The sequence below is a fragment of the Oncorhynchus clarkii genome, chromosome 21 (assembly GCF_045791955.1).
Source record: "Oncorhynchus clarkii lewisi isolate Uvic-CL-2024 chromosome 21, UVic_Ocla_1.0, whole genome shotgun sequence".
Classification (NCBI taxonomy): Eukaryota; Metazoa; Chordata; class Actinopteri; order Salmoniformes; family Salmonidae; genus Oncorhynchus; species Oncorhynchus clarkii.
This window is the reverse complement of record NC_092167.1, coordinates 17755331-17781973: the sequence shown is the minus strand read 5'-3', so window position 1 is coordinate 17781973 and position 26643 is coordinate 17755331. Positions and strand designations below refer to the sequence as shown.

Sequence of the window (26643 nt, the reverse complement as noted above, 5' to 3'; positions counted from 1 at the left end):
CAGTTAGGCCTGTGGTAGTGGGCACATCAAAAGCTACAGAGGGTGAACAGAAGGAGATAGGAGCCACGTCGATTCATAGCACCACTAAGTAGCCCCAGTACTGGGTTGTTGTTACGAGTCATGTTGCATCCATACTGAAGCCTCTTGAGACTAACAGAGAGGCAGCTATAGTGCAGCATCTGTCTGTGAGTGGTAGAATACAATAGGGCTACTGATAATAGATGCAGGTTGCATTTAGCAGCACCTCTTCTCAGGCAGTTTGAGGACTAACCACTCGCCTCTCTAGAATGGGATTGGAGGAAACTCTGGCACCTGTTTGACCCTCTTGTTCTAAAAAAAGAAAAACTTTCAGTACAGCACAGAACAACTACGCACTCGCTGTCCGCCTCGTTCCCTCAGTCTCTCCTTTAAGCCTTCTTCATGCCTCCTATCTTCCTCTCCTCTGTTACCTCACACAATGGATTTACCCTGTCTTACGTAACATCATTAGCAGTAGAGGGGCTATTCTCTTCAGCGGAGCGCCGTGTTCTCCAGGCGTGGTGTGTATTCCACCATAGACGCGCAGGAGGCCCCCTCTAAGCATGGATAAAAACCAACCGGCATCTCCCACACAGTGACACACTCAACTGGCCGCAGCGGAGATCTTTGCCGATAGGCGGGGGAGAGAGGGGTGAAATAAAGAGAGAGGGTGAGAGAGAGAGGCGAGAGATGGAGAGATTGAGAGGGGGGAGAGAGGAAAGAGAGAATGGGAAAGGGTAAGAGGGAGAGAGAGTGCGAGAGCGAGAAAGAGGCGGAGAGAGGGAAAGCCAGAAAGGCACAGCTCTGACACTAAGCTGACAGAGAGAACAACCACATCTCATTACAGAGGCATACAGCATCTGCCAAACTCTTCCCCCTCAGCTTAGAACGTGTCCTCTCCTCTCGCCTTCTCTCCTCTCATATCAAAGCCACTCTAAACCCAGCTTCTCTTTTCTTTTCATGATCTCCATTAGGAAACCAATCTAATATCCCCTCTTGCCCTCACAGCCAAGAAGCAGAAGTTGTCCAAACTTTTTCACAGCTTTTAGCCGAGTCATCTTCCATCCCACACTTCCATCACTACTCCTGGTGATGAAGCCATTTTTCTGATTCCATTCCAGCAGCAGCCATGAGTGAGATCCTGTAAAGCACATATAGTTCACCTCGCCAGCCTGCCGGACAGGCCAATTACTTATCAGCGAATAAGAAATCTTACTCCGTCTGGTCTGGCAGGACGTATGAGGGAGATGTTGTAGAGGAGGTGAAGGGAGTTCGTACATCTGCTTGATCCTAGGTAACACCACACTGTTAGCTTCTGCAGACACACACACACACACACACACACAGACATATGCGATATGCACGTGAGCCCACATTTCGTCAATCTCCCTACCGAAACACTCTACACAGTGTCCCCACTGCTCTGAGACCAATGCCACGGCCAGAGACTGGTGGCTCACAGCTTGTACGTCGTGATGACGCCTCCAGAAACATCTGTGGTTAGATTGCTGGTCCACGGGCGTCGAGCACAGAGCAGAGTAGGTGAATGAGGAGACAGCTCCCTGGGACTGTACTGCTAATGACACTGCTCAGAGTGTGTGAAGAAGACTTTGTTAAGGGTTTGTGTGTGGGCCCGTCACCCTTAGATCATGGGCCTGCTCTTTAAAAATACAAAAGCAATCTTTAACAGAGGACAGAACTCTGAGTAAGAAGCCCACACACACACAGAGAGAGAAGTATCACATCAAAGCCTGGCAAGTTATTCTCTAGGACTAGAGGGAAGGCGGGGCAGAGGGGTAGCCCTGATGTGAGCATCTATAATTGGTTCTGTAGAGACTCAAACCGATGTGAAACATCCAGAGGACTTGTGGTTGTATTTCGGCACGCTACAGTCACAAGGTAAGACATGCGTTCAGAACAATGTGCTATTTATACAGGCCTTTTGTCAGGGAAAATACAAAAAGTTCAAAGGAGCGCACCACACACACACACACACACACACACACACACACAGGGATCATGCTACAGATTACAAGTAAAGCAACGGCACTAACATCATTGTGTGGAAGGACTGTCAATCAGTGAGGCAAGGCACTTTATATTGACTCTGTAATTCAATCGACACGCTGGTAACTAAGCCTAAGTAGAAGATGCACTCACTGACTAAACGTGTCCCTACTCCTACGTGTGTTTACTGTCATTCTATACATAGAGCACAGCACAGACAGTACTGTATGTTCACGGCTTCAGAGAACATCTCAAATTATACTTTACTCACCACAGACCAGGGGCGGGCAAACTTTTCGGGCAAAAGGGTCACGTCGGGATTTCAAAATTGAATGGAGGGACACAATTTTTTGGGACCGATGTGTTTGCCAAAATCAAATTGCAGGCCAGAAAAAGGGTGGTAATTTGAAAATATATACAGTTGGAAATTTAGTCGGAAATTTACATACACCTTAGCCATATACATTTAAACTCAGTTTTTCACAATTCCTGACATTTAATCCACCCTTTAATCCACCCAACATAACGATGGTCATTATGGCCAAACAGTTCTATTTTCGCACCAAAGTACGTTCTTCTCTAGGAGACAGAACGCGTCTCCTTCCTGAGCGGTATGACGGCTGCGTGGTCCCATGGTGTTTATACTTGCGTACTATTGTTTGTACAGATGAACGTGGTACCTTCAGGCATTTGGAAATTGCTCCCAGGGATGAACCAGACTTGTAGAGGTCTACAATTTATTTTCTGAGGTTTTGGCTGATTTCTTTTGATTTTCCCAGGATGTCAAGCAAAGAGGCACTGTGTTTGAAGGTAGACCTTGAAATACATCCACAGGTACACCTCCAATTAACTAAAATTATGTCAATTAGCCTATCAGAAGCTTCTAAAGCCATGACATCGTTTTCTGGAATTTTCCAAGCTGATTAAAGGCACAGTCAACTTAGTGTATGTAAACTTCTGATCCATTGGAATTGAAATACAGTGAATTATAAGTGAAATAATCTGTCTGTAAACAATTGTTGGAAAAATTACTTGTGTCATGCACAAAGTAGATGTCCTAACTGACTTGCCAAAACTATAGTTTGTTCACAAGAAATGTGTGGAGTGGTTGAAAAATGAGTTAATGACTCCAACCTAAGTGTATGTAAAATTCTGACTTCAACTGTAGGTCCATTATAATTTTAAAAAACATTTTTTTACTCAAACCTCCTGAGTCTCGTGGGCCGGATTTTCCCACCCCTGCCATAGACCAGGACACCACGTGTACCACACAAGGAATAGGGTGCCATTCCCTTCTAGGTGTAATCAAGGTTCACTACATTCGTTTCATCAACCGGGTCGTGTCAGATCAGTGATTAGGCCAGCTCAAGGAAGGGAGGAAAGAAGGATCAATCCTGCATTAAAATGTATATGGGACAGGCTCATAATGACACAGGTCAAAGTGTGTGTCTGTGCTGTGATTATCATGCAGAGTCCCTCCAGTCTCAGTGTCTCTGATTCAGAATTCAGAGCGACCTAATCTGGTTTAATGAGTCTGGTGGTGGAACACTAGTGAAATATTTAAGGCTGCTGGATTTCCATGACACACACACACACACACACACACACACACACACACGCACACAGGCTGTATTTCTACAGTATCTACAATGCTGATTTCAACTGGGGCCGAGGTCAGTCAGGAGTGCCTAGAGGCAGGTTATTCTAGCTGTGCGTGCGCGTTTGCGTGTGCGCGCGTGTACCGTAGGCGTTTTTCAATGCAAATGACATGATCTGATTCCCACTGAATCAGAAAGTGTGTAAAGCTAAATCTATTCTGACCGAGGAGGGGGGGGAAAAAAACATACAGCCTGTTCCCACAGAGGAGGTACAAGCTGCACATAATCAGTAGTACATTTCAGATCCATTAAAATATCATGTTTGTGAGATAAATGTCCTATCCACTGGCCAAAGCCACTTTTCCTTCCTTTTATGAGCGGGGAGCTAGAGCAGTGTATTTCTCTCCCCTCCCATTCACCTCTCCTCCTTCTCTCTTCTCTTCTCCTCTGAGCAGTTTGAGAGCGAGAGCTGTCCTCTATAAACTATCACCTTGAAGCCTCACTGGTCCATCCCAGATGTACGAGGATGTGCATACACAATTAGATTCAACTTGATTTTCCATTTCAACCTGACTGACAGTAATTCACTTAGCCAATGTGGTCTAATTAAAACAACCATTATCTTTTCATAGTGAAAGAGGAGGAGGAGACCGGTAGACAGTCAGAGAAAGAGAGTAAGAAAGAAAGAAAAATAGAGAGAAAGAGAGAAAAAAAAATAGCGAAATCAGCAATAAGAAGGCTGTCAACTGTAAATCAACAGCCTTACTACATAGGCATCTCCTCCAGGTGCCATTGAACCCCTGATTAGAACCATATTACTTCAGCTAACCTCATTATACACACACGTCAGAGTGCCAAAGTATGAGTCATAATACCCCTAAAACCTAGCGGTCAAACAGGGAAATGGTTCCAATAGTTTTTCTACCTTTCATTTTTCCCCCATTAGAAATCCTTAAGATAAGGGCTGTGTTGTGTAGGTTTAACCTGACATTACATGTTGATAACCGTGGAAGTCTCTCTTGGACAAGGCGACTTTTATCAATATATTTGCCTGTATTTACCCCCCCAAAAATGAAATGCTAATGTGGCTATCATACAGAACTACAAATGCCATTATGCTCTGGATGAGACTGCCGAATCGAGGCATAGGTAAGAATCTCTGGATTAACTAATTAATTGAGCAATGAATAAATTGGCTACATTTATTTAAAAATTGACCATTCTGGTAACTGTCTTGGGCAAGTTTTAAATTGACACAATACCTGTTAGCAAAGGTGTCAGCTAAAGATGATGTGCAGGAGCTGGCAGGGATTTCTAGCATGTTCAAAATCAGAGTAAATAGAGCTGAATAGATTGATAAAAGTCACCTTGTCCGAGAGAGATTTACACAGTTATCAAAACGTCATGCCAGGGTAGGCCTACATACAACACAGCCCTTATTTGAAGTGTTTCTAAAAATCCCCTATGGGAAAAATGAATGGTGGATAAACGATTGGAACCATTTCCCTGTTTGACCGCTAGGTTCTATGGGTATTATGACACCTCCACTGTGGGGCTCTATTACCATCGACAGTAACAGAACTGTAGGCCTATAGGTCAACCCATGTAGCACCAATCTCAGTCATCTCTCATCCACCTTCCCCTTAATTGGCATCCCATTTGTGGTGGAAGGATCTAATGTGTATTGTTCAGTTGTTGTACACAGCATATAGCACTGCAGAAAAACAGACACTGTCATGAAAGCTTGGCAGCCATTTAGAAATGTGATGATGGGTACCTTGTTTCACCTTTGGGTGTCATTGGATGGCACAGCTCAGCACCAAACCCAATGACCCTGCCACACACACACAACCAACTGTACATCTGTATGGACAGGAAAACAATTGCGCTTGCACATGCACACACACTGTTGGAGAGAAATCCTAGAGATAACAATCCTTCACTTATCTGTTGGCTTGGCCCTAAGGCAGCATAGACAAAGAATTCTCAAAGCTAGATTTCCAGTTCTGAAACAAAAGATTTTTCACATTCAAAGCCATAAAAAAAAAATTCCTGAAAAACATCCCAAAATAGAACTATGAAATGGCAAGCGTCTGTATTTTGCACTGCCTATCGATAAACAAACTCCTTTTTAATGCAGAGCCAGAAACATTTCAATTGATTCTGGTAGCTACAGAGACCAGCTTCAAGCTTCACCTCAACAATCCCTTTTATTGCTCTCACTCCGTTTGTTTTTCTCTATTCAATCCATCTGATTGCATGAGAGTATTTGGGAGGATTTTTTCACAAAATGAAAACAGATTTAGAACATTACCATATTGAAAACCACTCAGAGAAACAGTCCAAACCAGTTGCCAACACAGATTGGAATTTTCAGAATCATCAAAAGCCTTGCAGGCGGCATATGCAGATCCCCCTGATCATTACAAAGCTAGGCAGTGTAGTCCATTACCTATTTAATAAATCCCTCTCAGCCTCAGCGTGTGCCCTAGCTCTGGGCTCGGCCCTGGTGTCAGGCTGCTGGTGGGTAGTGAGCGGGCCAAGACTGGGGCTGATACACTGAGTTGGATTAGTACATTCACTGGGAGGACTATAGCCAGAACTATAAACCCACCATCTGAAATGTATAGGCCCTGTTCTGGGAGGCCTGCATAGGGCCTGGGCACAGAGTAAACAGCAAAGCCAAGCTCTCCAACTTTGGAGGCATCAGCCCAGCTATTACAGAGGCTGCAGAGGAAGAGGGGAGGTTTTCAAAGGGAGCCCAAGTCGCATCATTTCATGTAGATCAACCCAATGGTTCACGGGAAAACCTTTGCCTATTACTTTGACCATATGGCGATACAAATGGTACTTACAGTGGCAAGAAAACGTGTGAACCTTTCTGCATAAATTGGTCATTAAATTTGATCTGATCTTCATCTAGGTCACAACAATAGACAAACACAGTCTGCTTAAACTAATAACACAAACAATTACATGTTTAAATGTCTTTATTGAACACACCGTGTAAACATTCACAGTGCAGGGTGGGAAAAGTATGTGAAGCCTTGGATTTAATAACGGGTTCACTCTACTTTGGCAGCAATAACCTCAACCAAACGTTTTCTGTAGTTCCGTTCCAGACCTGCACAACAGTCAGGAGGAATTATTAGACCATTCCGCTTTACAAAACGGTTTCAGTTCAGAAATATTCTTTGGATGTCTGGTGGAAACCGCTCGATATCATGCCACAGCATCTCAATCGTCAGAGCCCTGATCTCAAGCCTTGGCCACTCCAGAAGGCGTATTTTCTTCTATTGAAGCCATTCTGTGTTTTGGGTCGTTGTCCTGTTGCATCACCCAACTTCTGTTGAGCTTCAATTGTCGGACAGATAATCAAAACATTTTACAGGAGAATGTAAGGCTAACATGGGAATTCATTTTCCCGTCGATGATAGATAGCAAGCTGTCCAGGCCCTGAGGCAGGAAAGTATTTGAGATGAGGTTTTGATGTTGGTGACTCAGAGATCCACGGGGAACCTAGACCCAGTTGTATCTGGTCAAGAGGACTTTGTTAGTTTCAGCTGTTATTTGGCACTGGGCCGCCTATACTAACCCATTTCTGACCAACAGGACATAATGTACTGGAATCACACAGTCGCACACACACACAAACGAGAGACAAGGTCAGGAAACACAAGGGATGGAATAGAAAGGCAAACACTGTGTGGATGGAACTGGAGGAAAGTGCAGCTGCAAGCTTATGTTTTATTTATGTTAGTCTTCTAGATTATATGACTGATCCACAAACAATGGCATTGAGATTCACTGAGAGATGAGTCATGCCCTTCCTATCCCGAGATTCTGTCTTTTGTTTGGCCGTCACACACGCAGGCAGGCAAGCAGGCCGTCACACACATCTGTGTTTTGTGTATGCCCCTGGATAACCTGGACAACCCATGAGCATGATGACCTCTTCCCTCACTTCACCACAGGAGAGACGGCCACACACACACACACACACACACACACACACAAAACACCTGCTGTGTGTTGCCATACAAGGACTGTGGGATTCTCCTGCTCCTTTCACATAGGATTCATGGTATGTTGCCTGTCAAAAACAATTGGGCAATGTTTATATGATCCCCTTTCAAATAGCCCCATTTTTACATCTTGTCAGCGTTTGCCTTTTATATAGCCATCGCTATACCCGGCAAGGAGCAAGAGACATTCAACTTTGACCCGGTTGATGCGCCCGTTGTCATGGTAACCCGAGGAGACAGTAACATGTCCTAAATTCCTCTGTTTAAATTCAGACCCGCTTTCATTCGTCACATTCACAACAGTAAGTTAGCAGCTCATCATATTTGGAAATAAATACCTTGTAATGTGTTCATTTTCCCGGTACGGTGAATTTAAAAAAAAGGTTGACTAGAGTTCAACGTAAAACGTTGTCAGATATGTTCTGGTAATTATATGAGATGGATAGCAATGAACCAAAACATTGTCGAGAAAGTTTATTTTAGTTGCCTGGCTTGTTGGATTGAAAAATACATTTATAAACAGTTTTTTTTTTTTGGTGAGCATGTAACGTTGCTATTTAAACCAGTCATTTATGTGTTTATACTTTTGTTTTTATAATGACAAGGTCAAGTTTGATGTCGGACAACAACAACAGAATGTTCATGATTTAAAGCGTGGCAAAGCATTCACCCTCACAAAGAAATGCATTATTAAATTTGTTTATGCAGGTCCTAAGAAACATTATATACGACTAATGCAATTTATTTTCAAAAGAATATAATATTTTGAGTTGATGTTACTGGTCTGTGCGGCCTATGCCATGTAAATCAGTTGTTATTTTGTTCATTAAAACAGACAAGACACAGCTGGATGAACTTCTCTCCTCTCAAACTCCCCGGCAGTTATTTTCGACTGAAGACAGAAACTCCACATCTCTAAGGAAGCTAAGTTAGAAACTGTAACGGCGCGCTCTCTCTCTTCCTCTCTCCCTCTCCAATCAATATATCTTATTAGCAGACATTACGGGGCATGGCATAGGACCTCTACCCTTATTCACACCAGTAATTCCACGGTGTGGATTGTGCTGAAGGTGATGGAGGAACACAGAGAGGGATAGAGATGTGTGTATATACGAACACAAATGGCCGTTGTGAAGGCTCTCAGGAGGTGATGTAATGCATCACACCTACGATTTGATGCATTACTTTTTGAGGCTATCTGACCAGGGTCGTTAAGAAGGCTATCTGACCAGGGTCGTTAAGAAGGCTATCTGACCAGGGTCGTTAAGAAGGCTATCTGACCAGGGTCGTTAAGAAGGCTATCTGACCAGGGTCGTTAAGAAGGCTATCTGACCAGGGTCGTTAAGAAGGCTATCTGACCAGGGTCGTTAAGAAGGCTATCTGACCAGAGTCGTTAAGAAGGCTATCTGACCAGAGTCGTTAAGAAGGCTATCTGACCAGAGTCGTTAAGAAGGCTATCTGACCAGCGTCGTTAAGAAGGCTATCTGACCAGCGTCGTTAAGAAGGCTATCTGACCAGCGTCGTTAAGAAGGTTATCTGACCAGAGTCATTAAGAAGGCTATCTGACCAGGGTCGTTAAGAAGGCTATCTGACCAGCGTCGTTAAGAAGGCTATCTGACCTGAGTCGTTAAGAAGGTTATCTGACCAGAGTCATTAAGAAGGTTATCTGACCAGAGTCATTAAGAAGGTTACAGAATAGCTGAGAGTATGAACAATTGAACCTAAAATTACATTTTGTGCACTTTCCTAGGTTTTTTTCTCCTTTGGTTACAGTTGGCTAGATTGTTTTTTTCCTGACCAGAATCACTAAGAGCCAACAGACGTGTGTGTGTGTGTGTATGTGTGTGTGTGTGTGTGTCCAAAAATAAAGTAATTCAAAGTTGGGAGTGATTGAGGGAGAAACTCATTGTAAAGGGTGGAGGATATTGGGTTGTGAATCATCACGTACAGTAATCCAAAGCAGATGCTTCTCTTCGTAATACCTCAAATATGAGTGAGGCTTAGTTGCAGTGTGTGTGTGTGTATGTGTGTGTGTAGCCATTGAGCTCTATCACCCTGTTGAAACAGTGGTGTTAATTACAGTTGATCCCTGGGTCTCACAGGAAGAGGGAGGGGTGATAGAGCATCCAATCTCAGATGAGAAAAGCCCAAGCCACTGCACCGCTGAACACTATGGATTGCCTGGCATTCTGGCTCCTTCTGGGAGACTTTAATTTCCACTTTCCAAAGACAAATCTGATGCTTGGATAATGCAGACACACAGACGCAATGACAGACACACCACACTCTCCGTATTAAAGCTTATTCCCACACAGTATCAGTAGACAGACCCAATCCAGTTTGAAGGTACACAGTTGATTATAGTGTGACTTGGACTGCAGTAAACAGTCTCTGTGTGAAGCACCAACAGTCTTGTCTGCTGTGGATCTGTGTCCAGTTCAGTCTGATTTCACAGTGACTGTTTATACTGACCTTAGGGGACTATCAGTTCGTTCTGTCTTGTGGCACGGCTCCAGACAAGCATGACAGACAGGACAAATGGATATCATATCATGTTTTAAAAGCTTGGTTGGCGACATGAAGAAAAACTGAACAGATATGAATTGGTGACCACAAAAGAGAGAGAAGGGGGCAGAAGAGCTGCAGTTACCATGACAGCGTTTGCACATGGATAGGAAGTAGATTAGTCTGTTTCCTGCGGCCTGTGGGCCTAACTTCCCGTGGATCAGAGGGAGGGCCTCTCATCTAGGGAGGGGCAGTAAATCACTGGCCAACAGACCACAGACCAGAAAACCATTTCAGCGACAACAAATCACAGACTCTGCATTTCATTAGCCTGACAACTCACAATAAATGATTCTGCTGCTGCTCTGTCGTCCGCCACATACTTTATTCTGAGACTGCCCATATTCAAGTCGTTTGTGGTGACGAGGGGCATTGTACAAAACAAAGTCATCAGCGATTGGATCGTTTCTAATCAAGGGATCATAGCCATTAACACATTTTCAAACTGCCGCTTTAACCGCGTGTTTTCTGGCTCTGGCCCAACCCATTGGTTTCTGGACCAATCAGCTGGCCCGGGAAGTCGAGAAGGTACTCAGATCCAGACTTATTGCAGAGAATAAACTAACGTCCGTGGGCGTGGCGTAGTGTTTAGCCGGAGCAAGGTGACTGGGTAGCCAGGCAAGTATGTCAGACCACAACACAAAACAGAGGGGATAACTGACCACAGGCCATGTAATATCAGCCACAACACAGAAAGACCTGACTGCCCAATACAGAGATATAGGCCTACTCCTACAATCAACTAGACCTTCAGAGCATTACCAACATAGGCTGTCACTCAAATATGGACCTCAAAGCCAGTTCCAATGCATTTTCCCCCTCTAATCAGGGACAGATTTTGACCTGGGACAACAGGTGGGTGCGATTCATTATCAGGTAGAAAACAAAACCAGCAGTAGTCCGGCCTTTGTAGGGTAGGATTGGAATACCCCTTCAACCAACTGGCTCTTCAGCCACAGTGAGTCTGCTGAGTGGGTCAACATCTGCCTCCTAGAACCAGTCTAACCCAAAGAGGCTGTCAGAGTTGATCTAATGAAAAGAACCAGAGGACATAATGTCCATGAAAACTAGAGTGAATATAACTCTCCATTTGCCTGTCACTCCCATGAGATATTATCAAATCAAAATCAAATCAAATGTATTTATATAGCCCTTTGTACATCAGCTGACATCTCAAAATGCTGTACAGAAACCCAGCCTAAAACCCCAAACAGCAAGCAATGCAGGTGTTGAAGCACGTTGGCTAGGAAAAACTCCCAAGAAAGGCCAAAACCTAGGAAGAAACCTAGAGAGGAACCAGGCTATGAGGGGTGGCCAGTCCTCTTCTGGCTGTGCCGGGTGGAGATTATAACAGAACATGGCCAAGATATTCAAATGTTCATAAATGACCAGCATGGTCAAATAATAGGTCTGTGAAAGGTATGCTTCCACTTCTGCTGCTTGTCATCTCAAAAGATTTTCTAGGCAAATCTATAACCTATATTATCACGCATTACACTATTATAATGATTAGGGATGCACAATATAAATCTGAGAACTTATCCGGATCGGACGATATTAGCTAAAAAATGCCAACATTGGTATTGGCCCGATGTCTAGTTTTACGCAGATGTGCAAAATTGATGTCAAAGCTGACGTGCATCTTTAACGTAGGCGCATGACGTAATGACGCCACGTAACATTTTGCGCTACAAGTGCAACACAGCATTCCTAACCTAGCCCACAATGTCTGCAGTGTGGATCAAGCAGTCAAGAGTAAGAAAACCTCAGCGAGACAACTCAAAGGCGAAATCCATTAAAGCCAAGATAATGGAATTCATTGCCCTTGACAATCAACCGTTCTCTGTCGTGGGTGATGTTTCCTTTAGCACGGGTACACACTACCAAGTGCGTTATTTTTCAGATGTTTCCCTACCGGAGTTGGACAGTAATAGTGTCACTGCTATTAGCTTCACTCCATACAATGGAACGCCGTTTGGGTCTTTGCGAGTCAAAAAAGATACACGTCAAATAACACTATTTGACAATAAAATAACACAGTTCTATTATAGAATGTTGTGTGTTCTGAATTTGCATGTGCAAGCCAAGCGCCACCACTACTATCAGTAGCACTGTCAAAGCTGCACAAAAAAGTCTGCAAACAAGCAAACACCGGGCACGAACGATGTGTTTACAATGCCACGTTGGTAATAAAGCATTACTTGTTCGACCGCAACTTCTGGGGTAGCTAGCTTTAGCTTGGTACCTAGCTAGCACCAATTCAACCAGCCTGAAAACAATGACCAGTAGAAACTGCAGTCATTTTCATTTTTCTGAGCAATGATTTAGGAATCCTTGTGAGTAAGTATTAGCTAGGTAGCCACTTGTTCGCCTATTGAAATTGAACTTCAGTTCATGAAAATAAATAGCTAGCCAGCTACTTAAACACGTTGCCCAAAGATAACGTTATAAGCAGCAAGCCAGCTTAAACTGGCTAGTGAGGGTTATGTGTTGTGACGCTAGCCACAATAATGATTAGGCACAATAGTGAAATTTGCAGTTTGCCTTCAAAATAAAAAGTACTTCTTTGAAAGTGATGCAGAAGGTTACAATTGATGGAATCATGCCATATTTAGAGTAGATAATGTTAAACAAGTTTGGAATGTGAAGCAATGAAATGGGGTATCAGTCTCCTCGATGACACCCACAGAACACAACTGTGAAGAGTTTACGCAAATATAAGCGTTAAAGCTCTTATTGAGGAACAGTGACTGTGTGAAATCATCTCCCCAGTCAGCCGATTGTGTGTATTGACATTCATATTGCACTGTAGCGCTCTACCTAAGGATTGGGGATCAATTAAATGGTATATCAGTCTATATATATTTTCCCAATGTCCTCCTCAGAGTTATCAGACTCCAAAACATCCACACAGTATTGTTTTTCCTCTGGAATAGTGTTCAATACACATAGGTTGACAATAAATGTGGCTCAATTCACAGTTGTTTCAGAGTCCAGCAATAAGAGCTACGGCGCTAATGTTCTCTGGGTGTCACTGAGGAGACTGATACCCCATGTCATTGATCTACAATCCATAGGTAAGGATGTACAGTGAAATAAGTTTGCCCCAATGCAATTCTAAAGTATAACGCATCCAGTGTGATTCCAACAGATTTGTCAAATTAACAAATTACTGTCTTTTGTTGATTTTATATAACATTCCAACCTCGTTTAGCATGATCTATTCAATTGGGGCATAGTTGTATTCATTTGCATCACTGTCAATTACATACTTTTATTTTGAAGGCTAACTGCAAAGTCCACCATTGTGGATAATCCTTATTGTGGCTAGCTTCACATGACATCAGCAAAAAAAGAAACGTCCTCTCACTGTCAACTGTGTTAATTTCCAGCAAACTTAACATGTTTAAATATTTGTATGAACATAAGATTCAACAACTGAGACAAAGACAAACTGAACACGTTCCACAGACATGTGACTAACATAAATTGAATAATGTGTCCCTGAACAAAGGGAGGGGGGGTCAAAATCAAAAGTTACAGGCACTGGCCACTAGCTGCATTAAGTACTGCAGTGAATCTCCTCATGGACTGCACCAGCTTGCCAGGGCTTGCTGTGAGATGTTACCACACTCTTCCACCAAGGCACCTGCAATTTCCCAGACATTTCTGGGAGGAATGGCCCTAGCCCTCACCCTCCATTCCAACAGGTCCCAGACGTGCTCAATGGGATTGAGATCCGGGCTCTTCGCTGGCCATGGCAGAACACTGGCATTCCTGTCTTGCAGGAAATGGACAGAACGAGCAGTATGGCTGGTGGCATTGTTAAGCTGGAGGGTCATGTCAGGATGAGCTTGCAGGAAGGGTACCACATGAGGGAGGAGGATGTAATGCACAGCATTGAGATTACCTGCAATGACAAGCTCAGTTCGATGACGCTGTGACACACCGCCCCATACCATGACGGACCCTCCACCTCCAAATCGTTCCCGCTCCAGAGTACAGGCCTCGGTGTAACGCTCATTCCTTCGACGATAAACGCAAATCCAACCATCACCCCTGGTGAGACAAAACCGCGACTCGTCAGTGAAGAGCACTTTCTGCCAATCCTGTTTTGTCCAGCGACGGTGGTTTGTGCCCATAGGTGACATTGTTACCGGTGATGCCTGGTGAGGACCTGCCTTACAACAGGCCTACAAGCCCTCAGTCCAGCCTCTCTCAGCCTATTGCGGACAGCACTGATGGAGGGATTGTGCGTTCCTGGTGTAACTTGGGCAGTTGGTGCCATCCTGTACCTGTCCCACAGGTGTGATGTTCGGTTGTACCGATCCTGTGGAGGAGTTGTTACACATGGTCTGCCACTGCGAGGACAATCAGCTGTCCGTCCTGTCTCCCTGTAGCTCTGTCTTAGGCGTCTCACAATACGGACATTGCAATTTATTGCCCTGACCACATCTGCAGGCCTCATGCCTCCTTGCAGCATGCCTAAGGCACGTTCACGCAGATGAGCAGGGACCCTGGGCATCTTTCTTTTGGTGTTTTCAGAGTCAGTAGAAAGGCCTCTTTAGTGTCCTAAGTTTTCATAACTGACCTTAATTGCCTACCGTCTGTAAGCGGTTAGTCTTAATGACAGTTTATAGTTCATTGAACAAGCATGGGAAACAGTGTTTAAACCCTTTTACAATGAAGATCTGTGAAGTTATTTGGATTTTTACGAATTATATTTGAAAGGCAGGGTCCTTTTTTAGATGGGTCCGACCAGGGTTATTTTAGATGACCCCTAGCTATATTGTTAGCTAGCTAACTATAAAGCTACTGAAAAATGTTGTTTTGCTATGTTTTTGGAGAATAAGCTCCCTAGCTTTTTTTTTAATGACCAGCACTATAGGTGCGTGAGACAACTTTACCAGCATCATAGCATTACGTATCGATGAATCGCTGTGACATATGAAATACGAGTGATAGTGTAATCAATGTGTAATAACTACGTAAAATATTTATGAACGCATTAAATTATGTGATGTGCAGTCATATTCAGGTCCTGATTGGTCAACAAGCTTATTTACTTGTTATTTGACACGAGTGTATCTTTTTTTGACACACAAAGACCCTCACGGCGTTCCATAGTATGAGAAATCCTGGTTGAGAATGAAACTGAACAAATTAACAACGAAAAAGCACAGCAAGTAAGCGAAAGAAATAGGTTTTGATTATGTTTTACTGGTAATGGGGACATACGTAAATGCTAACTAAATAACTTTTTGGTCAGTGTGTGTGTAACCTTTATTTAACTAGTCAAGAACAAATTCTTATTCACAATGACGGCCTACCCCAGCCGGACGACACTGGGCCAATTGTGCGCCGCCCTATGGGACTCCCAATCATGGACGGATATGATACAGCCTGGATTCGAACCAGGGACTGCAGTGACGCCTCTTGCACTGAGATGCAATGCCTTAGACTGCTGCATCCATGTGTATGTGTGTTAACTATTTAAATGTACGAGAATGCTTAAAAAGGCCACAAACATTTTAAATATCAGTTATCGGTATTGTTTTTTTTGGCAAGGAAAATATCGGTATCGGCCAAAAATGTCATATCGGTGCATCACTAATAATGATATCATAATAACAGGTCATCATATAATGGCACCATTATTATGACCCAATTCTATAATATTGGCCTGATCCCACAGGCCTTATGTTTTTGTGTGAGAGTGTGAGCGTTTGTCCTCCTGAGTGGGAGAAAAGCTGCCCTAAAGCCACACAGAGGTTCCCATGAGACGCTACACAAGGTCAGGTCTCCACCATTCCTCCAGAATCCTCCTTTGAAGCCCCTCCTAATCTAATAGAGGCACAAGCGGGAATTTGGATTCGTTAGGCACTTACACCAGAGAATATCTGTATTGACAAGGACTAGAGTTGGATGATAAATTGGGCTAATGATCCGATCCCGTGTTGCTTTTGGTGCAGTGAGGCCATTAGCAAGTGTTTTGAGCTGTGTTCCATCCTCCCAATGCTGCAGACTGAGCGGAGAGGTAAAATAACGGTCTGCTCCTCTCTGCAGTAACACCAGACAATCCAACGCAGCGCTCTACCAACGCGGTGTACCACAGAAATAAATTAGATGAAACAAAGCCGACATAAAATGTTTTAAAAAAGTCAAATAGCAGAGACTTCATCCTGAGATAACATGATGAAACAAACAGCATCAAAACACTCCAACAGCAAAGTGTACACCTTCAGTTCACCTCCTCGTCTGTAGTCATGGGACCTATAAACAGATCAAACGTCACAGACTCATGCCCCTCTACTGAAACACATGATTAAGACAGCAGCGTCGTGTGATCATGGAGGATCAATGAATGCAGCTGAACGAACAGGTCGGTAAGGTCTGGTCCTCCGCAACACCTAACGATTCAAACATTATCTGGTATTTGTTCAGGAGCAGATTACCTTTTTATTTTTGTGTAGATGAGAGATCAAGGTACCCAAGTGCTTTCTTATCATCGCTCCTTAGAAACTAACGTGTCTGTCGTCGCAGAGAGAGAGGGAGAATGATTGAGTGGATCAACGCGTATTAGGGGACATCATTCCCTTCTTAAAGAACACAAAGCTATATTCTGTAAAACAGTGTTTTAGAATCCAGCTAAACGTTTTACATTTCCAATAAGTCGCCGGGACAGGCTCGCATGCTTTCCAAATGTTATGCTTTTATTAACACTATTAGCACTAGCAACAGCCTAGTGTATTTGTTTCCACATGGTCAGAGAAGTTGTCCAGATCCTAGCCTGGCTAGGTTATCCTAAACCACAGTTCCTGAGGCCAATCCTCCTCTGAGTACGGGAGTGTAAACATGTATCTGGCAACTGGCTCACATCGCTCCCCGTCTGATCACTGGTAAGTAAACAAGACTTTGGCAGCATTGACACAGGCAGCACAATTTTGATCTTTTTTTCACTAATTGGTATTTTGACCAAGCATATCAGCTCTGGAAAAAATCTGATGTGAAAAGATCTGATGTGACTGGTCAAAAGACCAATTAGTGGAAAGAAAAGCTGAATTGGGCTGCTTGTGTCAACACAGCCTCAGTGTCCTAACGGACAGCAGTACTCAGGACATTACAAGTGCAGTGGGGACAGTGCAGAAGGGACACGTCAATGAAATTGGACATGATAATTGGAAGGTAGCTAGGTGAACAGACTAAAGTATTGAGCAAAGTATGCAAACACACCCACGCAGGTAGGCGAGCACGCACACACCATTAAGCCTGCTATTGACAGACACAGCAGGGAAGGACATTCTACAGAGCATTGCAGAGGAAAGAACAGAGCAGTGAGGAAAGGCTTTAACTTAATAAAGTTACTGCCTGTGGAGAGACAGTCAGGGCCTCAAGCTCTCACTCTCACCCTCCTCCTACCAGCTCTTGCAAACTTCCTCCCTCTCGCTCTCTCCCTCTCGAAACAGCTGTACGCAGAAGTGCAGTGGCATACCAGGGGAGCCCCTCACATCTTCAACAGCCTTGGTACGTGCACACTTCACACACACTACTACTGATTACCATAGTCTGATTAATCACGACTGCGACCAATGCGCTCTCCCTCTATTGGGCCATCCAAAACAAGGCGTATCCTCATCCATTAATCTAGCAATTGCTGTAGAATTAACTAGCAGTACATTCACCACTCTGAGTTGCACCCCGACAACTGACCCTGAATCCAACACTTAATGATTTGCCAGTCAGTCCCAGTCAGACGAGCGTTGACCTGAGAGTGATTGGCTTAAATGTTGTCCATTACATTCTCCTCTTTTAGCGCCAGGCATGAATCAAGTGGTCCTGCCTGCGTTTCTGCATCGGGCCTGGGGGCAGAGCACACCGCTCCCTCTGCTTGTAAGATGTGTCCATGTCCTGCTACAAGTAAATGTGTGTATTGAAGTCTGTATTCGTATATTGGAATTGTGGATTCATGGAATGTGTATAAAGTGTAATGAGATTTCCATTAAGTAAAAAAATAAAAGGTAGGGATTGAACACACTCAGGCTTTGCAATGAGCTCTGGCTAGGAGTGGGAGGTTAATGGTAAATCAGGTCAATGATATCTTAGAATATGACAGATCACTCACTCATAGATATGGCCAGTCATAACAACTCAAGATTTCAAGTTGAAAAGATGTATTCTCCATTATAGTACCACCACAGATTAGGGTATGCAGTGCAATGGTACCCAGGGCTGAAAATGACTCAGTAAGGACTCTTCTGCAGCTGGAGTTGCACATTTTGGAGAATATTCAGAGGTGGAAACTTTCAGTGGGAATTAACGGGAATATATGGGAATTAATGGGAATATATGCAAATTAATATTAATACCATTTAAATGTAATGTTTTTTGCATTGGATATATTTACCATATCATATGGAGACAATCATAAACCTTTTACATTATGATAAGTAGGTAATCCTTCCAATAGAAAAAAACAAAAAAACAATTGTTACACATTTAACTTTAATTAAATGAGCTGACTCTTCACATGGGATGATTTCACTGAACAACAAAAGAAAATTCCTTGAATGATCGCCAATGACCCACCGCATCTTCCAAAAACATTTTCAACATACATCTGTAAAATGATAGTCTAGAAACTAAAGCATTGGATGTCTTCCACTCAGGCTTCCATGCCTTCTCCCTGGACCTCCTCAATGTCCACCTCGAGGCCTTAGAGTCTGATGTTCATCTTCACTATCACTTTCCAACCTTGTTGAGGACGGCTCGTTGTCAGGCTCAAAAAGCCTCAAATATGCCCAGATGGCCACCAATTTTTCAACCCTTGTATTGGTCAGCCTGTTGCGTGCTTTGGTGTGTGTGTTCCCAAACAAGGACCTGTTGCACTGAGGCGGCTGATGTTGGTGGGATTTGGAGGATGATGGAGGCAACAGGGGAAAGAGCCTCAGATCCACAAAGTCCCTTTCACCAGGTGGCTGAAGAGATATGTTGGCACGACTGCCATATTGCATCTCCGTCCCAAAGCCCTTGCTTGGAAGTGTACTTCGCCAGACTGCCAAGAACCTTGCCCTCATCCAGGCCAAGGTGGCGAGACACGGTAGTGATGACACAATAGGCCTTGTTGATCTCTGCACCAGACAGGATGCACTTGCCTGCATACTTGGGGTCCAACATGTACGCGGCAGCGTGTATGGGCTTCAGGCAGGAGTCTTCACATTTTGATGTATTTCAGAACTGCAGTTTCCTCTGCTTGGAGCAACAGTGAAGTGGGCAGGGCAGTACGGATTTCTTCTCTTACATCTTTCAGCAGAGTCTGAACATCAGACAGGATGGCATTGTCTCCCTCAATCCGTGCAATGGCTACTGCTATAGGTTTCAGGAGTTTCAGGCTGCTTACCACTCTCTCCCAAAATACATCATCCAGGAGGATCCTCTTGATGGGGCTGTCCATATCGGCAGACTGTGATATGGCCATTTCTTGGAGAGACTCCTTCCCCTTCAGGAGACTGTCAAACATGACCACAACACCACCCCAGTGGGTGTTGCTAGGCAGCTTCAATGTGGTGCTCTTACTCTTCTCACTTCGCTTGGTTAGGTAGATTGCTGCTATAACTTAATGACCTAACCATTTCCTTGGCTCTCTTGTAGTAGTGTATCTATTGTTTTCAGTTCCATGATGTCCTTGAGGAGCAGATTCAATGCGAGGGTACGACTCCACTTTAGACCAAGCAGCCTTCATGTTCACAGCATTGTCTATCACCAGTGCAAATACCTTCTGTGGTCCAAGGTCATTGATGACTGTGTTCAGCTCATCTGCAATGTAGAGACCGGTGTGTTTGTTGTCCCTTGTGTCTGTGCTCTTGTAGAATACTGGTTGAGGGGTGGAGATGTAGTTAATTATTCCTTGCCCACAAACATTCGACCACCCATCAGAGATGATTGCAATACAGTCTGCTTTCTCTATGATTTGCTTGACCTTCACTTGAACTCTGCATGCAGCAACTGAGTAGATCAAGCATGTCTGGTTGGAGGGGTGTATGCTGGGTGAAGAACATTCAGAAATCTCTTCCAATACACATTGCCTGTGAGCATCAGAGGTGAACCAGTTGCATACACAGCTCGAGCAAGACATTCATCAGCATTTCTCTGACTACGTTCCTCCATTGAGTCAAAAGCTGTTGCTATCGTTAAGGTGTCCGATTCATCATTTTCACCTCGAATAGAAGTAGAGGGACTTTCGTCAGAGGTTACTTGTTTTGAGCACTGAGAGAACTTTATGCACTTGGACCGATGATTCTGCATCTTTGTTGCATTCTTCACATATGATTTGGCACAGTATTTGCAAATGTACACAGCTTTTTCTACATTGTCTCCACACATCAGTTGCATTTTCCTGTAAAGATTAGAAGAGTAAAAAAATATACAAAGGAAAAAACAATTCCATGTACAGATAAATAGTTAAGCAGTCAGATTAAACAACTCTTTTGTAAGATAAATGATTTAAAATAAAACATGTATGAAAACAGGTGAATTAACACTCCTCAGTAAGCAGGCTTAAGCAAGCTAAAACCCACACAGGGTTGGCTGTAGGCTACTATTTACTAGTAAACCAAAAATCCTGTATGTCATATAAAATATATTCACCCCACCCAGTACTGTAATCAAAACTTACCAGAAAGCATGTAGTCCTTGGCTCAGACAGTGTAGTAGTGTGGGCTCAATATCATCTCAGTCATGTGAAAGACCTTGAGAATCAGCTGTACATGTGATGGAAGAATGCACTGTGCATGCAGAGGGTTGCAATTCCATTGAATTAGGGATAGTTTAACCAAAATATGCCACAAGACCTAGAAATGCCTTATTTGTATCCCACAAAAAAAAGTTCACCATTATTAGCTAACTATTTTGATGAACTTAAGCAAAATTTCCCAAATTTCCGGGCTTAACTTCCCATGGAAAATTTCCGGAAAGTTTCCGACCCTTTGCAACCCTAGTTGCAGCACAGCCAAACACAAAGTCTGCATCCCAAACGGCATCCTACTCCCTATATGTAGTACACTACTTTTGATGAGCCCTGGTCATGTAGTACACCATATAGGGAATAGGATGCCGTTTGGGATGCACTGTACAGTCGGCTTCTAGATCTGCATTGCTTGTTCTTTGGGGCTTTAGGCTGGGTATCTGTATAAGCACTTGGTGACAACTGCCAATGTAAAAAATGGCTTTACAAAATAAGATTGATTGACTAAACAGCCTTTTCGCAGCTTATTGTAAGCAGAAAATGAAACTTTTCCCTGTTCATTAGAGGCTTGTAGCGTGGAACCAGAGTCATGTTGTGTTTAGGGAGGAGTTGAAGAGCAATAGGACAGAGTTGCTGAAAAGCCATAAGAGTTTAGTGTCTCTAGTGAATCATACAACAGCTTTGACGAGGGCCTGTCATCACATGCTAGTGTCAAAACAATCAGCAACAGAAATGTTACAGGCCATTCTTACTCTCGTCTCCCGCTGTTGAGAGCGAGCTAGGGCAAGAGTGAGCGAACGAGACAGGAAGCTTTTCATCTGTGTAGCAGCTCCACCCAGCCAGCGACCCACTTATAGATCTGTCCCAACTGTTCAACCACAGCTCACATGATCCCAGAGGTGGAAATGTGTGTGGACACAAAACGTACACACACTGCTGACAGATGTTCAGGAAAAGTTGAGTGGCTCTTGTATCCTGGTGGAAACACCTGCAAGACCTGCGTCTCCTCCTGACAGCTGGAAGCCTATTCCCAGCTCTTATTCTATTCAAAAAGCTCTCCCTCACACACACACACCTCTCTCTAGCCATCTAAGTCTCCCTCTCCATCTGATCAGGTCTCTTTTTTGATAATCTCTTGTTCTCACTCTCTAGTTCTACATCTCTCGCTCCACTCAACTCCATCTGATCGCTCTTTTCAGCCTGACACACAGGAACCTTTCTCGCCATTATACCTTTGCAGCATCCTTCTCAAACTGAAACTCCATCCCTTAGGGTGCATCTAGATTCACAACACAGCTTGTTTCATTAAACGCAGCCCATTGAGGATTCCACCATGGCGAGTGCTGCAGTAAAGCTGAGACCACTAGCTATGTCACTTCTCCTTAATGCTGCTTTGTGGCCTCGCCTGTAGGCTCCACACACACAGGCATAAGCCCCAAAACCTGATCTGAGCCGGGCCTAGAGACTCCACCTCTCATCCTCCTCCAATGGGAGAGCAGTATTCACCAGTGGGCGTGGAGGAGAAGGGGAGCAGGCCATGTTTCTCTAACTGTTTATTTTGTGGTATTCCCTAAGTACTCCCCCAGCTGCCAAACTAAGCCAGGAGAGAACTGCATAAAAAAAAAACACACAGCCTTGTCTGTCTACCAAGGCGGTCTGACTAGCTCTCTTTGCCTACCCACCTACACTCCAAGTGTCAGTTACAGGTCATATCCTCCAACCATTTCCCAATTCACATTCATTCCTCCTTCCCCCTCCTCTCACTTCAAGAAACCAGCGTGGGAAGCAGGGGAGGGAGAGTGAAATGACGCCACACTGCAGGTCTTAAACATGGCTCCTCATCCAGCTTTCTCTGCCACTCCTGGGATGCATCCCAAATGGCAACCTGTTCCCTATAGAGTGCACTACTTTTGACCAAGGCCCATAGGGAATAGGGTGCCATTTGGACCGCATCACCCAGTGTGTGAGTAATACTCACATCCAAAACACCCTTATGAAGGCTATTGCAGCTAGCTGAAACGTTCTCTATTGTGGTTAGTGGTATATCAAATCACTTGGGAGCTGCATTTGCTGTGTGTAGGCTTTCTTCCTTTATTCTAAGTGTATACATCTGCCCGTCCAGCAGGTCCCAAATGGCACCCTTTTCCCTATATAGTGCACCACTTTTGACCAGAGACCTATGGGCCCTGGTCACAAGTACTGTGCTACATAGGAAACCGGGGCCATTTGGGATGCAGGCCTACTGCGTGCGCAAGGGAAGAAATATCTGAAGGCTAAAGGGAGAGAGGGATAAGTGAATTAAAGATGCTGGGTGAAAGCAACCCTGGCCGTTAATGAATGGGATCTGTAAAGTAAGTGTGTGTGTGTGTCCTTTAGAGAGCCCCTCCACAACTCCTCACAGCCCAGGAATAATACATGCACTGTATCATTCCTCATCTCTGGCAGCCTTCCACCTGCTGCGGAGGTAATACTGTAGAAGCCCAGCGTGACACACTGAGGTCAGACACATTAGGCGGATCATTAAAGGTCTCAACCACAGCAGCAACATCCCAGTGGGCAATATTAGCTAGTTGAAGCAACGTTATGCTGACGTCTTATATGTTATGGGCAGCCAGGTTGGATACCGAAAGAAATGGGAGACGTTTTTTTTTATTACCAGAGAAAGTACATTTCTCTTAGTGGGAGGTAGAGGACCCTGAATGACTATGTTTTTGTCTGGTGGGAGGAGTGAGGGAGACACTTCCATAGTCTCCAGTGGGTTTAGCTCGGTCATGCGTTCAGAGTCTGAGTCAAAGGGCTTAGAGTGCATACTGGGTTACACTACACTAGCTGCCTGTGAACTAGTGTACTTCAGGGAGTGTGCACTAGGCAGGGTATTGACTCTTGGGAGTGTTAACTGAAACAGAGAAGGAAACATCTAACACTTCTCCTTGAATTGGTTCTGTCTCCAGGTACACTTGGACAAAGGGGAACAGAGAGGAGAATCCCTGTGTATTAACGGGAGTCACGAGGACAACGGCTGGGTCGTGACACACACACTCACTCCAGCGGCCCACTGTCTGAGTCCCATGGGACCACTTCAACACCAGAGAGAAAGAGAGGGACATAAATCTCTGTGTCTAATCTCTCTAAACCCTCTTCTTGCCTTAGCATTGGACTATCAAAGGGCATTAAGTTCCTTTTGAGATGTAGGAGAGCATAGGGGACTTGGAGGGCATAAGGCCCGCATAATGGACCAATACATGGGCTGACCGGCAAGGAATTTGAGAATAATTTTTAAAAATCATGCGCAGTGCAAACTGCAAAACAGCACACCATGCACTGCCAACGCAATGCTGTCCAAAACATAAACTGGACAAAATAGGCCTAATTGTTCTCAGTCCAAAATGCTGCTCTGTGTGTTTCAGAAAGATATCCCCATCTAGAAGTGTGACAGTGATTCAGCCAATTGCATTCCTTCAGCCTGCGGTCCAACTTGAGTCCATGCCATCAGCAGTGTGCCATAGTAATAATCCAGTGGAAGGAGGAGAGAAATCACTGACAGTGACACAAAATAAACACCCACTAATTCACAGCGCAGCGATACAGTATGTATGCCTTGAGATACAAAGCACACTCCTGTTAGTGGACCTATTTATAACACACGATATTAGCTCACTGTGTGTGTCAGTTGCTACTCTCCAAATGGCCATAGCAGAGAACCAGAAGAGAGAGCGGTGAAGGAAAGCCAACTGAATAGCACTGGAGGGCTTAAGACATCATATACATGTGTTTCCTCAAACACTGACTTATCAACCCAAATGTGAACCTTCAACAAACTCAAGCCAATTTTTAATAACGCGGTGTCTCGGGTGCGAGCACACACACATGTACTTACACAGGGTCTAGCAGCGTAGTGTCCTGAAGGAAAAAGACCCCAACAAGTAAAGCCTGTTCAGCCCAGATTCACACTGGCTTGTCAAACTCCATCACAGACAGTAATGACTTGTTCTGAGGAAAAACTAGACCTCTAACTCTCTCTGTGTGTGTGTGTGTGTTCATAAGGAGGGAATGTGGAGGAGATATTTCCTGAATACTCCAGAAGGGCAGAGGGAGAAAATGGGAAAATCTCAACTGCCGTCAACCAAAGCTGCCTGCCAGCGACAGTACGAGAAGACAAATATCAAGTGTTTCCCATAAAGCGCGGTGGCTTTGAAAATCGAACTCACTTGATGAAGCAGCGGGCTCCTTCGAACGTATATCCCTCCTCCCATCCCGTTGGTAAATCTATGCGGGAAAGAGCGGGGGAAGAGAGAGGGGGGTAATGAATAGGCTACGAGACAAATAAATAGCAACACACACAAGCGGCTGTTGAGATAGGAGCAGAGATCTACGCGTGACCGAAAACACAGTTTCCCACGCCAGCCCCTTTGGCAATATTTGTAGCCTACCGCTATGCTATCCATTAATGATATATCCTAGTGCGGATGTTAGAATAGCCTCATTGTCATTTCCAGTCGTATCCGTTATTCAACTTATTGGATTGATAGGAGCCAATTAAAATGTGAGATCGGCTATGCTTAAGAAGCAGGCTTTTACAGTGTGAGGACCTATGCATTCCGCGCACGAAGTCTTCCCTCTATTGCGGTGGATATGGAATGGTAACAATAACATCCTTACCCGCAAGTCATTTTCACAACAATACAAAAACATGTTGCAAGTCTCGCATCAATGTTTCATTTTATAATGTTATCAACAACTGTTACAATTGTTACAAAATAACTACCCACTGTTTCGACTACGGGCTTTAAGCCTTAGTCTCGGCTACAACCATGGCAAGTGGCAAACAATGTAAAAAACGAATTTATTCGTTTATTAAATGTGAATGCCTACGTGACGGAACTTTCAACAAGTCTGTCGCAATGCCTAGGTATCATTAACGTTAATTGGCGGCTCAACTTGGTGGTCCTGGCGCAGAGGAGAGAGACGGCTGTTGCTTGCGGCAGGGAGTCTTCGCTCAACGTTTCTCCGTGGTTTCAGAACCCCTTTAAAACCGAGACTCTTGCGGTATGTAACGAATGGAAGAGTTCTACGAGAACCGTTTTTACCTGGGGTTTTTCTGTGCCCCGTTATGACGGCCTCTCCGGTGACGGGATGCAGCCAGGTCGTACTCTTGGCTTCTTCACTGTTGGGTAAGAAACGGGGAGAAGGTGAACACGCAAATAACACAGACATTATCAAACGCGTCGAAACAAAGCCTATACACTTCCATGCGCTGTATCCTGGGAATATTTACTTGATGAAGAATATCCTTCCGTCCCGAGTAACCCCATAACTCCAAGAAGAAGGCAGGCAAGAGAGCCAGTCTGGGTTTAGATCCGCCGCCATGTCTAACAGAGGACGGAATCTGGAGTGCGCGTATCCGTGCTGTCGGCGCGTACTCGGGAAAACCTTAGCAACTGGGCGCGGGGAACCTCTGTGGGGCGGGAGCGTGCTTGCATGGTAGAGAGGTCTCCTCCTGTTTTTACATTGTTTTCCAAACTTTTATTGAAAGAAATTATAGTTTGTAAATTCATACTAAGGAGCACAAACACTAGCCTATATAAGCCTAGAGCAAACCTATGATTCATAAAAATAGCCCACCTCAGATATTTACATGCTAAAGATGTAAAATTCAATTAGATATGGCATTGAGTAATATCAATCTGTA

The 26643-nt window shown here is 44.2% G+C and overlaps 1 protein-coding gene across 13 annotated transcripts in view; it reads right to left on the bottom strand.

Moving 5' to 3' along the window:
- Positions 1 to 26341, bottom strand: part of LOC139378680 (pleckstrin homology domain-containing family A member 5-like) — a 144010-nt gene extending 117669 nt beyond the window's left edge. For 11 of the 13 annotated variants that reach the window (XR_011628317.1, XM_071121081.1, XM_071121085.1 and 8 more), the window contains exons 1-3: positions 26230 to 26331; positions 26042 to 26118; positions 25163 to 25220 (exon numbers count right to left, since the gene is read on the bottom strand). Coding sequence is in view for 12 of the 13 variants with exons in the window: in XM_071121081.1 (XP_070977182.1) it covers positions 25163 to 25220; positions 26042 to 26118; positions 26230 to 26321 (227 nt within the window). In the remaining variant the exon portion in view is untranslated. Of the gene's footprint in view, positions 1 to 25162; positions 25221 to 26041; positions 26119 to 26229 lie in introns of all 13 variants that reach the window. The other 2 variants (XM_071121088.1, XM_071121091.1) reach the window with 1 other exon arrangement.
- Positions 26342 to 26643: the final 302 nt, after the last annotated feature.